The 12201-nt window shown below is 44.7% G+C and overlaps 1 protein-coding gene across 7 annotated transcripts in view; it reads right to left on the bottom strand.

Moving 5' to 3' along the window:
- The window catches only part of GRIA1 (glutamate ionotropic receptor AMPA type subunit 1), a 348469-nt gene extending 340115 nt beyond the window's left edge, over positions 1–8354 (bottom strand). For 3 of the 7 annotated variants that reach the window (XM_070793883.1, XM_070793884.1, XM_070793886.1), the window contains exons 1-2: positions 7969–8353; positions 4801–4938 (exon numbers count right to left, since the gene is read on the bottom strand). In XM_070793883.1, the coding sequence (XP_070649984.1) occupies positions 4801–4938; positions 7969–8050 (220 nt within the window). In that variant the 5' untranslated portion in view covers positions 8051–8353. Of the gene's footprint in view, positions 1–4800; positions 4939–7968 lie in introns of those variants that run through there. The other 4 variants (XM_070793885.1, XM_070793887.1, XM_019965281.2 and 1 more) reach the window with 3 other exon arrangements.
- Positions 8355–12201: the final 3847 nt, after the last annotated feature.

Raw genomic sequence — 12201 nt, 5'->3', positions numbered from 1 at the left:
GCACAGGATCTCTCAGCTAATCTGTAACTGCCTCCTCCCGACAGGGAAAGAGACTGTGTCTTCTTTGTTGGTCATGGTGTTCCTAGCACCTGACACAGAGCTGAGCATACACTGGAAATTCAGTGTATTTGCTGAACAAATAAATGGATGGATAAATGAAAAGTAAGAATTAAATCGCAACAGTGCTCAGAACTCCCTTGGTGGTCCAGTGGCTAAGACTTTGTGCTCCCAGTGCAGGGGGCCTGGGTTCGATCCCTGGTCAGGGAACTTGATCCCACATTCAGCACTGAGGAGTTGAATACCCCAACTAAAGATCCTGCATGCTGTGACTAAGACCTGGTGCAGCCAAATAAATACATAAATATTAAAAATCATTACAACAATGCTCCTCCAAAATCTAATGGACACCCCAGCTAGTATTTCAGATATAAAGACACACAATATAGGCTGAATAGCTGGTCCATAACTACCATCTCTATGGACAGACTCCTCAACTCCTGCCCTTGTGAGACGGGAAGAGTACTCGGTGCGTGCGTGCATGCTAAGTTGCTTCAGCTGTGTTCAACTCTTTGTGACCCTGTGGATTGTGGCCCACCAGGTACCACCTGGGCGGCCCAACAGAGTACTCAGACCAGATCAGATCAGATCAGTTGCTCAGTCGTGTCCGAGTCTTTGCAACCCCATGAATCGCAGCACGCCAGGCCTCCCTGTCCATCACCAACTCCCGGAGTTCACTCAGACTCAGAGGAGATCCTAAAGCATTTGGGTTGCCAATTCAATGACTTTACCCCTTAATGATGGCAGAAAAGGAGAGCAGGAAAGATGGGATGCCACAAAGATGTAGAACTCTCTTCTTGGCCGGAGATATTAGCAATAGTTCTCCTGCATCCCCTTCTCTAAGCACCATTCTGCCTTTTTAAGCAGTCTCCTGTTGCTAATACATCTAGCAGCAATAGTTCCTGTTACACTTCTTCTCCTTTCCCTTCTCCACCCTCTGGTGGAGGGATCATGAATAGCAAAATGTATAGGAAAACAATCAAATGACCGGAAAAATGGTGAAAAATAAAGATTTGGTTATTTTCTGGAGGTAAGACTGGGATAGTTAATTTAAGGTTAACTACTAGTCCAGCTATCAAAAAGCACATGAAATTAAATCCAAATATCATGTTTTTTTCTGTTTTCAATAAATTATTAGTTAAGGCATTGTACCTAAAACCTCTCTACTCCTTTCAATATTTTTCACTCAATCCAAATTGGGATAGAAGTCAGTTTCCCCAGACTAGTGAACCACAGTGAGCACAGCCCCAGAGGGTTTCCTAATCTCATGTGATAATTAACAGAGAATCTTCCAGGCAGGCTGGGAATTACAATGTCACCATGACCACCCCAGTTGCCTAGTACTCTCTCAGTTCCCGGAACTAAAGAGAAGAAACTAACGGTTTAAAAACAAAATAGCATTACTGTTTCTCAGGCAATCCCCTGAGCAGTGTCCCCACTGAACTGCAAACCACCGAGAACAAAAACCTTTTATCATCTGTTTTTCCAATAACCGTATCAGTTCATAACATTTAAAGAATGATTAAATTCATAGAAACCTATGCTCTGGTATATGGCAGGAATCAAGATGAAGAACCCAGATCTACTCGATTCAAGTTCACTAACCACAGTGGATAACACCCTGATCACATTTCAATCCTCTCAGTAAATGGACAGCAACCCTATTAGAGATCAAGTCTTAGGTAGTTAAGATAACAGTATAGAAGCATCACTTTTTGCCTTAGAACATTCCTCCAATTTTTATCTTGTATTGTCTTGTCCTGTCGGTCAACATCTTGACAACAGAATAACAGTTAACATCTCTTTCCACCAAGCTCTGCTGGAGACAGTTCTCAGCAGTGTGAGTGAATGCACATGCCAGCCATTGATTCTTGCAAATTCCCTAAGCCTGTAGTCTTTCTAGAGCAATGGACCCCTTTGAGAGAATGACAAAAGCTACGGAGCCTCTGTCCAGGGAATAAATAAGCATAGGCACATACATGCAAAAGGTTATGCATAATCTCTGGTGGTTCTTAGATACCTTGATGACCACACCTAAATCTTCCCCTTAAAAATTCTCCTTTAATCCATAGTGAAAGAAATGAGAGGTTGTCTAATAATCAAATACCTACGCAATATTATTTTCGCTTTCCAGGGAGATGGTTTCATAGAACTACAATTCACCAATTAAACTTCAGCTCTTTTTCAAGGATAATGAGTAACACAGTTGACAAGATTTTTAACTTCAACATTACCAAAATGTAGAATTGCTGTTTTATTTGTTCAGCAGGTCACTCCTATGCAAAACCATAGCTACAATCTGAAGCTTTTTAAAGTTTCCTCCTTAGGGGCTTTATCAGGTCACTGCTTGTAAAGACTCTGAATGCTCCCTTTTGTTTCTTGGGTAATCTCAGTAAAATTGATCTAGTTACCATGGGATCTGTGTATCTATCACAGTGCCCAGGAACAAGGACCTTGGGCTCACAAGACCACCATTTACTTTTCAGGTGACCCTGGAAAAGTTGTATAACCTGTTGCAGCCTTACTTTCAGCTTCTCTAAAAGGAAGATATTAATAATATAGAGCACTATAGGGATCCTGTGAGGATTGAATAAAATAACTTGAATAAACCAACACATGAAAAGTGATTAGTGCATTACTGGGCCATAGTAGATGCTCAATAAATGTAATGAATGTTATTATAATTGTCCATAAAATAGTTGTTGGCACACAGTAAGTCCTCAGTAAATGGAATCTGAAATAATGATAATTTTTTTGATTGAAGTATTGTTGCTTTACAATGTTTCAAGTGTACAGTAAAGTGATTCATACACACACACACACACACACACACACACACACACATATATATACTTCATGTGTACGTGTGATCAATCATTTAGTCAGGTCCGACTCTTTGCGACCCCATGGACTGTAGCCCACCAGGCTCCTCTGTCCATGAGATTTTCCCAGCGTCTCCTGTGTCTCCTGCATTAGCAGGCAGCTTCTTTACCACTGAGCCACCAGGGAGGCTATATATATATATATATATATATATATATATACTTTTCCAAATTCTTTACCATTATGTGTTAATACGAGATGCTGAATATAGTTCCCTGGCTATACGGTAGATCCTGGTTGCTTATCCATTTTATATATGGTCGTGTGTATCCGTTAATCCCAAACTCCTAATTTATCACCCTCCCCCCACTTTCCCCTTTGGTAACCGTAAGTTTGTTTTCTATGTCTACAGATCTATTTCTGTTTTCTAAATAAGTTTATTTATATGATTTATTTAGATTCCACATACAGGAGAGATCATATGATTGTCTTTCTCTGACTTCACTTAATATGATAATCTCTAGGTCCTTCCATATTGCTGCAAATGGCATTCTTTCATTCTTCTTTATGGCTGGGTAATTAGAGTAATTATAATAATAATTCCAGTTGTTGGATTAATAATTTAAATTCTTGGAATCTGCATATACATTATCTTTTGAGTGTTCTTAGGAATAGGGAGAATGCTGAATTCTCTGTTTGAGCCTTCAAGGCATGTTCAGTTCAAATCGCTGAGAGCTTGTCAAGAGGGGAACCGTGGCAAAGAGACGGAGGGAATATGGTACCTGGCTTCTGCCATCCACAGCTCAGCACAAGCTACTGAGGCCACAGTGGCACCCAGAGCCTACAGTGCCAATTTAATCCAGTTTCGAGTTGTTCTTGCCCATTCAGTTTATACTTCTATGCCATCAATTCCCATGTGAGCTTAATCCCTGGAGGGAAAATGTCGCTACTGATTAAATTTTGTGCTTTCACCTGTCTTAAAATGGCAGTCATGCCACCATACAGGTTTCCTTTTCACCCAGTAGTCAAGAAAAACTCAGAATGGTGTTTGTTGCCCGCATTTTATAATGCATTCAGTTCAGATGGCTGAAATTCATCTCTCCTTTCTCCTTCTTGGGCTTCCCTGGTGGCTTAGAGGGTAAAGCATCTGCTTGCAATGCAGGAGATCTGGGTTCAATGCCAGGGTGGGGAAGATGCCCTGGAGAAGGAAATGGCAACCCACTCCAGTATTCTTGCCTGGAGATCCCACGGGCGGAGGAGCCTGGTGGGCTACAGTCCACGGAGTCACCAAGAGTCAGACAGGACTGAACGACTTCACTGTCACTTTCTCCTTCTTGAGGTCACCTCTGTTCTTTTTTGTGCTCAAATGCCATCCCCAAGACTATGTAAGCCATCAGTCACTTCAGAACACTTAGGAAATAATGTAGGCTTCAGATTTTTAAATAATTATTGGTCCTTTCTAAAAATGGGAAACTAAATAGACACCTCAGGTATCCTTTCTTATCTAGCAGCATTTTCTTTTAACTGTGCACAGGAAGGACATAAGTATTGTAAACCACATTCTCCAAGTCAGAACTTTTCATTCTATGCCTCTCAGAAGTTTCCTATGTATGAAACTCTCAAGTGAACCAGAAAACCTCTGCGAGTTTAGGGGAGATGCAGTCAACCCCAGTACCCATCAGGCTGGCATTCAAAGTTAGCTGACAGCAAGAACGCAAACCCATCCCATGAAGCACTGCAGGATCTCAAATATCAATGAACAGAATCACTCAAAAGGCCCTGGACAGTTTTCTTGGAGTGCTTTCTCTTAAGACAAGGGATGACAACTCATCGTTTTTGCGGCACCACCTGCTATGTACAGGCCCTCCCTTTAATGGTCGATCGCAGAAAGAATTCTCAGAAAAAGAAGCATTTACTTACATCTGTAGGTCATCTCAAAGCTGTCGCTGATGTTCACAATATCAATCTGGGGGAGCAACTTTGGGGGCTCTGTGAGTTGTGACAAAGCAAATCTAAAAGCAGCATGTTCCTGTGACTGCTGGTTTGGAAATAATCCCCCTGCAAAGAAAGAAAATGCAACATGGTATCTGGGCTAGAGATAAGTTTGATTCCTCAACAGCCCACCCCAGATGGGCCCATTTCTTCTCCCCAGGTCAGAGTCACTAGTTGTTGCCTGATTCTGGGGATCCGAATTCACATGGACTCAACTGGACCCTGGGGCTTCAACTTCTACAGGTGAGCTTTTATTGATAAAGCCTCTAATTATCTGTCATTCTGCCCAAAGATTTGATTGTTCACCCCTCAACTCAGTTCAGGTCAGAGAAAACAGAATTGTGGAGTTTCTCTTCTCCCTCTCTCTCAAGCAAAACACTTAGGCAGCCTGTGCTCTCGTATGCATGTAAACCTAGCCGTGTCTAATTTTTCCTGTATCAGAACCAATTCTCATTAGAGAGCCATACAGGAAGTAGTATTAATGTGTGTTGCAGAGTGAACTCTAGCCCTGGGATCCTGTGAGCTTCTCTAGCACTATGACCCTTTCTTTGGCTTTGACCCTTGTAGTCTTTGACCTGGAAAGACCTGTCTGCCAGTCCTCTACAGTTTATTCATTTCCTCTAAAAAACTCTTGATTATCTGCACATCTTGATTATCTTGATTATTTGCCGGTTCTTTCATCACTCATGATCCCAGGAGTGACTTGTTACATAAGGGGTTGCCATTGTGTGTATTTGCATGGTAACACCTTGGACTTGGAAGATGTGGGGGCTTAGGAATGTCCAGAAGATGCTAGCATTCTATTCTAGCAAAAAGCAGAACCAGAGGTGCCTGGTGGGGCTCCTGTTCCAAGCAACCTGAGTACACACCTTACCTTCGTATTTACTGTCAACATGTAAATAAATTAAAATGCGTTTCTATGAACTGAAATCAGCAGTTTCCAGAGACTGAACTATAGTGAGTGTTTACATAGAAGTTAATCTGAGATCCCTCAGAAATCTCAATCCCAATATGATGCATTTCTAACTTCCTATACAGTAGATGTGTGTTTGTTTTTAACAATCAGTGAATAAATTGTAAGGCTTTTGTTACAGATAGTGCAAGTAGAATGAAGTAACGTCTGGTGACAGTGATATTTTCAGTGTGTGTTCCATAACTTAACATTTCAACCTTTTATGTGAAAATAAAAACAATGGTTCAATCATTTGAAATCAAATTGGGGCTAAATATGATGAAAAATCTGCAGAGATACATAAATAAACATACCATAGATATGTACACAAAACATCTCGTGCATTTATCCATGGCAATATACACAGATGCACTTGGAGAAAGCAAGTCCACATATCTGAAGACAAGTATTTCCAATCAGCAAAGTATGGGTAAGACATAAGTACCAGCATAAAGAATGCCACTCGTAAGAGCAAATGATTTACCCATGGTCATATGTCTCCATTTTAAAGAGTAAAAACAAAAAACTCCTTCTTAATTCTGATGCTCCACCCCCACCCCAAGATGACCACACCCCAAACACTTCCCAGTCTCCCTCCTCCCCTGCAATGAATGAAGGAGAGTGAGTGGGGGTGGGGAGGTAGGTGGCTATAGGCTGGGCTGCAAGAGAAGTGTCTCCGGAGGCAGGAAGTTTTGTTTTGCGTCTAAGGCACTAATACACATACACAGACACACTTCAGGATATAGCTTAACAGGTGTCAGGAAACAAAGCAAGTTGCTCCGCGGCTATTCCTGCTACCCTCAGAGCCAGCCCACTGGAGAGGCCAAAAGAGTACAGTAGCACATGTGTGCCCAACAAAAGACCACCTTCAACACGTTGCCCCACAAACACACATGCTTACAAGGAACACAAACTCCTAGGAATGGGAACTTTCTCTACTGGAGCCCTGCCTCTATCTGGAGAGAGTAAACAACCCCGACCCAGCAAGATGCCTCCAAGCAAAGCAGTTTGCTGGATTCCGGGACACAAACAGCCCTGAGATGCTGGTCATACTGAATTCCCAAGCCCTTGTGGACGCGCGTCATTATTGGTGTTACTGCTCCTGTTTATTTGGCTTTCACCCGTTATTACTGGGAGAAGCAGTATCTATCCGCTGTCCCATAAATTCAGGGAGGGTGGGGGTCCTCTTTGAGAAGCATGACAACCAGGAAAGGGAAATGGGGAACAAAAAAAGCATGCGGCATCATGTTGAAACCTGCCTCCAAGTTGCGAGGCTGGAGCTCAGTGATGGGGAGAGCTAGGAGGAGGGGAGAGGGACATGTGGATGTGTGTTTGTGTGTGTGTGTGTGTGTGTGTGTGTATAAAAGGCAGACCGTCTCGTGGACAGAAAATCTAAGAGGAGTGGGCGATTGAAGGAGTAGGGGGAGAAAAACAGGCTAGGAAGTTCCAGAATTGGAGGAGCGGGAACCCCCAACCCAGCATGGCAGACAGCAGACAGAGGCAGCTAGGAGAGTCCAGAGTGGGAGAGAGAGCCCCCTTCACCTGGGGTAGGGGGTGGCTTTTTAGGATTATTTTAGTGAATGCAATGAACCCAGCATCCTTCATTCCTTCTTTTAGAGGGTCTCTTTCCCCTCCCCCAGAGGAGAAATCACTGCCTCTCTCAAATATAAATGTGTATATTTAATACATAATCATACACATAAATACACACACCACACATATTTATATAAATAAATGAAATCAGGCATCATCTACCAAGCCATGGAGTTAACTCTTTAAACACCTACCACCTCTTTCCTTGTTAGAGCCTGATTTTTTTTTTCTCCAAAGCAGTGGTTCCTCCATTTCACATGCTCATGCCTAGAGTGTGAGTGGTGTGTGAGGACCTGCGTGTGTTTATGTGTCTGTGTGTGTGTGAGAGAGAGAGAGAGACAGAGCACAGTTTCCTTCTCTGCCCCATATCCCATCCAGAGAAGCCCCCTCCCCACACCATCGCCCAAGCCTTCACATCGCTGCTGGACAGCTTGGGGTAGATGGCCAGCACAACAGCCCATAGTGGGGGTGGGGGAGGACACAAACCCCCTCCCCCTCAAAAAACTGGCCAGACCCATGAAGTCCCACCCCAGGCTGCCCCTTTCACTCACCGATCTGGATATTGTTGGGGAAATTGGCACCTACTACCGCGCCTAGGAAACCGGTGCAGAAGAAGGCAAAAATGTGCTGCATATTCCTTTTTGCATTGGCGAAAAAGAAGCCCAGGTCCAATCATAGATTTGGTGTTCCCCCCTTCCCTTTCTTCCTTTCTCTCTTCTGCCGATTCTTTTCCTCCTGCCGTTCCTTCCTTCCTCGCTTGCTTCCTGCCTGCCTTCTGCGAGGTTTGTCTGTTTCCCTTGGAATCCGAGCGCTTAAACTGCAGCGTTAACACCAACTGACAGCCAGATTAACTGAGCACGGAAAAGAGAAGCCTGTCCTCCTGCGAGCTGAGCGCCGCTCCCCCTCTGCTCTGCTCTGCTCTCCTCTCCTCGCCGCCTGCCTCTCGCTCCCTCCCTTGCTCCCTCGCTCTCCCCCTCACTCTCACACAGGCAGCCAGCTCTACGCTAATACCCACCAGCAAGCCAGCTCCCTGGATCCGCAGCTGACCTCCTCTCCCCATGGCCCCCTGCCTCCCCATCCTCACCTTAGCCTCCTGGTTGGGTGTGCTGATGGGTGGGTGGGCGGGTGAGGGGGTGTGATACCTGGAGCTTGCTCCCGAAAGGGACAGCCCTACCATTCCCCTTCACCCTCCCCCGCCTTCCTCAGCTCTCTCTGCACCCCCACCCCAGCCCCCCAGCCAGCAGAAGCAACTGGGAATGTGGGTTCAGCTGTAAGTCAGTAGGTGGCAGGGGGTCCCCACAGTAGTCCTGCATCCACCCGATGCTTGCTGCTTGATCTAGGTCACTTTTCTAGGAGTGCGAGAGCTGTGCTGGATATATCTCTTGCACTCCACTGGCCCAATTATTCCTACAACTAATTCCTGAGGGGAAGACCCTAGAAAGCCCTGCTAGGAACTTTAAAGGAAAGAGGCTTCCCCACCCCCACCCCCCCCCCCCCCACCACACTGGGAGGAATGCTAGAAAGGCAGACTAGAGGGTCTGGAATGATTGGCAATCACATGTCTTGACTTGGACACTCGGTGGTCCCTGCTGCCTTTACAAGTGGAATTGGTGGTCTCTTCAATCCTCTGCATTTTAAATGAGCCCCCTTCCCCCTTCCTCTGCATTCCACAGGAGTCTACAGCATCCTAATCTTGTGGGTGTACAATAAAGGCTAAGGATACTTACACAGAGCAATTACATGAGTCATTTTGCAGGGATTCTAGTGAGAGGAGCCAGGCTTCTTTCAATGATCTCTGGATGTTGGTCATTACTAGAGTAAACTGGAACTCCCTAGACCCTGCTGGACAGGGGCTTCTGCTGAAACAGTCCCTAAAGAAGACAGCTGTGTTCAGGGCCATCCTGTGGGTTGCATAGCAGTCGTCTGAGCAGTCACAGAGCACTTTACAGTTTCTGAAGCAACTTCACAGGGTTACCTCACTCTCTTCTTACACCGGCCCTGGGAAGTGTCCATGAAAAAACAAACAAGCCTCCAGGGATTAAATCATAAAGACATAGATTTGTTAAGATGGAATCTGAACCTTCAGCACCAGCATACACTTTGACCTATGAACTTGAATGTTCTGGGCAATTTGCCCACTGTCCTGGTCAGAACCCCCACCCAACAGTTGAAAATCCATGAAAAGGAAACCACATTTTTTCCTCGGTTAGAACAGGAGAGAATAATAGGCTTTGAACTTGGTTTTGCTTTGCCACTTGACTAGGCCATTTTATCAAAAAACTCCTCTCTTCCCTCACCAACATTACATAATCACATACACACACAGGACAGCTACAAGGGCTGGGATTTGCGAGAAATATTGGACTGTTCCATGGAGCCCCTAAACTAGGAACCACTTAGAGGTTGGATGCTTTATGATTTCCTCTGCACTTTCACATATATTAATTAGCTCAAGTGATTTTATAGCTAATGTTTATTCTTTCCCATGGGCCAGGTACCATACTGGGCTTCCCCGGTGGGTCAGTGGTAAAGAGCCCACCTACCATGCAGGAGACATAAGAGATGTGGGTTTGATCCCTGAGTCAGGAAGATCCCCCAGAGGAGGACACATGGCAACCCACTCCAGTATTCTTGCCTGGAGAATCCCATGGACAGAGGAGCCTGGAATGCTACAGTCTGTGGGGTCACAAGAGTCAGACACAACTTAACAACTAAACAACAGCAAGGTACCCTACTAAGCAGTGTGGCATCATTACTTGTGCAGCAATGCCTGTGGTAGGTAATCAAATCCCCATTTTATAGATAAAGAAACCGAGGCCTAATCATTTACCCCTGTTTCACTGTTAACAGGGAAAAGATGGGGATTTGAACACAAGGAACACTACCATCAGGCCCAAGCTGTTAACCCTCAGACTCCAAAAGCAGGAAGAACTGGAAGGGGCATAGAAGTAGTGTCATTATCAGCTTGGGAAGGTGTGAGAACAGATCAGGAACCCTCTAAGGTTTCTGACAACAGGAAGAGTCTGTGATGCAAGGATTCCATCTTAAAATTTCTCCAATTGCATTTTTTGTCTCTTACTATTTTGAATGGTATCTGGGGATCTTTTAAGTTTTTCTGAGCTTTGTGTCTGGTAATAATAATAATTAGGCTGTCACTGAAAGCTTCACACTTCTGTCACCTTTCAGAGCAAGATCTCAAAGCCCTTTGCAAGGTTTAATTAGCAAAACCTCAACACCTACCTGTAATGGGTAAGACTTGTTTTGCCTACTCTGGGGCAGAGGGACTTAAAGGAGTCAAAATGATGCATTTTCGATGACCATTATAAATCATATAGTCAAACGGATTTTCCTAAAATATAGCTCTAACTGTGTCATGACCCTGCTCAAATATGGTCAAGCAGCTCTCCTTGGCCTATTAAATACGTAATTATTCAGTCATCAAATAAACCTGGAGCTTACATATCTCAAGCATGGGCATCTAGGTCAAATTACATTTAGGGTCAACTCTTTATCCTATTTCTAACTCAAGCATTGATGGAGAACTTTCTCTGTGTCCAATGGGGAATCAGGTGAAGGGGTTATGGAAAGGAATCAGACACAGTCTCTGCCTCAGGGCAGGTGACTGTGGTGGAAGAGGGACACAGAGGGACCCAGCCAACTGTCATCCAAGGCAGCCATGAACGTGTTCTAATAGAGATGTAAACTCCACACTGGGGAGCACGGGAGGAAGTGACCAATATGTCTGTCTGCAGGGAGCTGGCGGGGCTTCAGAAATGCTGAGCTGGTAAGGAGGAGACGACCGGCAGAAAGTGAGGGCTGAGGGAAGACTTCAGACCAAGGAAAAAGCATGTGCAGGGGCAGAAGGCAGGTGAGGACGCCATATGCTCCATGAGCCTGAAGCCATGGTACAGACTGGAAAGACAGGGTAGGGAATTGTGAGACTTCAGAGAGGGCAGGGTCGGGATTTGGAAGCCACTGAATTTCTGGCAGCCATGGAGAACCATGGGATGTGTTTTACTAGTATGATAGTTATACGGCCAGGAATGGATGTGAGGAAGAAGAGACTGACTGCTGGTGGGAAGTGCTTTTCTTATATCTCAGCCTCAGAGGTTAGCACTACATATCATACGTCCCTGAGTGGCGTGTTCTGATGTTATCCTTCATTAGTTGTTCTATACTGTTCTTCTGTAGCTCCCAATCCTATTTGCCATCCCCGATATCAGTCTGGAAGACTTGACTGTTCATAATCTGTCATGATTGATGGCAACCCAACCCTACAGATACATGATAAACTGTGATTGACATAGCATTTGTATATCCTTCATCTCACTTCATCCTCCCAACAACCCCACAAGGACAGGAATTAGAACCTATTTTACAGATTAAGGAAGGCTCAGGGTGGCTAGATGGTTAGCTTAAGACAATAGTTATCAATGGACAGTGATTTCACATTCCCCACCCCGGGAATATTTGGCCATGTCTAGAGATGTTTTTGGTTCTCACAGCTGGGGAGGTGTGACTGACATCTGGTGTGTAGAGGCCAAGGATGCTGCTGAACATCCTATGATACACAGGACAGCCCCCACTGCAAAGAATTACCTGGGCCAAAGCATCAGTGGATTGAAACACCGTTCTTAAGGGCCCATAACAATGAGCACACCAAGCACTAGTCACCAGCCCCCGATTCTAGTCTCCCTCTCTGTTATATTACATTGAAGAAAAACTACATTCATCTTCTTTCAAGGCTTTTCACATTTTAAAATGGGATCCCTGAAGGTGGGTGT

This window comes from Bos indicus, chromosome 7 (assembly GCF_029378745.1).
Source record: "Bos indicus isolate NIAB-ARS_2022 breed Sahiwal x Tharparkar chromosome 7, NIAB-ARS_B.indTharparkar_mat_pri_1.0, whole genome shotgun sequence".
Lineage (NCBI taxonomy): Eukaryota > Metazoa > Chordata > Mammalia > Artiodactyla > Bovidae > Bos > Bos indicus.
The sequence above is the reverse complement of the archived record's forward strand: the minus strand, read 5'-3'. Positions and strand labels throughout refer to the sequence as shown.